Below are 2122 nucleotides of genomic sequence, written 5' to 3' on the forward strand. Positions count from 1 at the left end.
CCACCTGACCTGTCCTACCCAGATCTAACCCCATTTCCCAACTTTAAACACAAAAATACCTGGTAGCCTATGGCATATCCCCATACCATAATCTAATCCCCTGGCCCCCAACATTAAATTCAAAACTCATTGGTGGTCTATGGACTTTTCCTTTGTGAAGCTGTCCAGACCTTTCTTAAACCCCCCGCTAAGCTAACTGGCTTTACCACATTCTCTGGTAACGAATTCCAGAGTTTAATTACATGTTGAGTGAAGAAACTTTTTCTCCGATTCATATTAAATTTACTACTTTGTAGCTTCAACCCCTCCCCCTAGTCCTAGTATTTTTGGACCGAGTAAACAAACGATTCATGTCTACCTGTTCCACTCCAAGATGTTACTGCTTGTCTCAATGCTTGAATGAATTTATAAAGTGTAATATATCATATATGCAGTTACATAACTATTTTGATATTCTTTTCTATCTGAAAGGTTTTGAGTCAGCAGATTCCAGTCCTCCTGTCACTAGATCAAGAGAGCAAGGGAACAATCTACAAAGCAAACTGCTGTAAAACTATATCAGATTATCTTACTCTGAATATTATAATCCAGTTATGACATTAGCAGACATAGGTGTTATATCCAGCTGCAATAATCACTACATCAACCAGAAGTGGAAGAAGGTTTTTGTACAAGACTGTATCACTGTGTGAAAGGGAAACTAGTACTCTGTTGACAGTAATATACTGCAGTATCGTCACTCTGAACTCTGCTGATTGTAAGAGTGAAATCAGTCCCAGACCCACTGCCGCTGAACCTCTCTGGGATCCCAGAGGCACGGGTAGAGACAAGGTGGACCAGAGGCTTAAGGGATCCTCCTGGTTTCTGCTGGTACCAGCTCAAGTAGGTGTTACCATTAGAATGGAGAAGGGTGGAACTGGATCTGCACTTAATGGTGGCTGTTTCTCCTGCAGACACTGATAAGGATTCTGGAGACTGAGTCATCACAATCTCTCCACTGGAATCTGGATAAAGAAAAGATAAATATGTACATGTATATATCATTTTACAGTGGGATATAAAAGTAATCAAAGAACAACCATATCTCAAGCAACTAATTCTTACCTCAATTGGTTATTACTCTATTTACCATTAATTTTTAATGCATTTTTATTTGTTATGTATTGTATACTGTTTATTGTAAACCACATTGAATTCAGACTAGTTTGGGATAATGTGGGATATAAATGTCACAAAGAAACAAATAAATAAATACACTCAGAAATTTAATTGTTCAAAAATCTGTTGGCATACTTCCAAAATTATTTCTTTTTTCCATTTTTAATCCAACTTGAGAGCTTAATTCTTACCCTTTATCCAGAGGAGCATGATCCAGATGAGCTGAATTTTTGATATCTTCATCCTTCCTGACTGGCAGTTGCTGATTAATAAACTGTAAAGAGTAAAAGGAAACATTTATAACTCTCTGAACATTAGTGAAATGTCTCCTGAGTGTGAATATGCAAAACAGACTCTTCTATATCAGTGCACGTCACCTGCATTTATAATAGACATACATATGACTGCATTTAGAATAGTCTTAGAAAAGGAAATTACCTTTATTACATATATATTCTTCAATGAAAGTATGTAGTTATGTTTGGCTGATGTGGTAACAGTTAAGGTGCTTCAGTTAAGCAAAAGTGAATTATTGAAAATGTTTTGAATGTTTTTTAAAGTCCTGGCTCTGTCACAGATCTTTCAAGCAGTGTTAGACAAATGTTAATGTTCTGATTTTCGTTCTCTCTTCTTCAGAAATTGGCATGAATGTTATTCATTCATATGATTGTATAATGAGCTGGCCTTATAGCTGAAGGAAAGATCATAAGTGAGTTTTCATCTTTTTTTTTTAAGAGGAAAAAGGCTTATGAGATTATGGAGCTTATTTTTGAATCATATTCACATCTGAAAATGCTCTAATGGACATCCATATGCTTGAAAAGTCCAAATCCTGATCTTGCAAAGGCAAAAGGGACATCCAACATTGGAGCATGTTATGGAAAAGACTAAGGATGACCTAAAATCAGGAAGCAAATTGATTTGCAATAATAGAAGACAATTCAAAGGATTTATTCTTCTAAAT

The 2122-nt window shown here is 35.9% G+C and overlaps 1 gene segment (V, D, J or C); it reads right to left on the reverse strand.

The window, feature by feature from the left end:
* Window positions 1-681: 681 nt before the first annotated feature.
* On the reverse strand, window positions 682-1424 carry LOC115458579. The segment is given in 2 exon segments: window positions 682-1004; window positions 1350-1424. Coding segments are annotated over 2 exon segments (375 nt in total).
* Between the last annotated feature and the right edge of the window lie 698 nt (window positions 1425-2122).

This window comes from Microcaecilia unicolor, unplaced genomic scaffold (assembly GCF_901765095.1).
Source record: "Microcaecilia unicolor unplaced genomic scaffold, aMicUni1.1, whole genome shotgun sequence".
Classification (NCBI taxonomy): domain Eukaryota; kingdom Metazoa; phylum Chordata; class Amphibia; order Gymnophiona; family Siphonopidae; genus Microcaecilia; species Microcaecilia unicolor.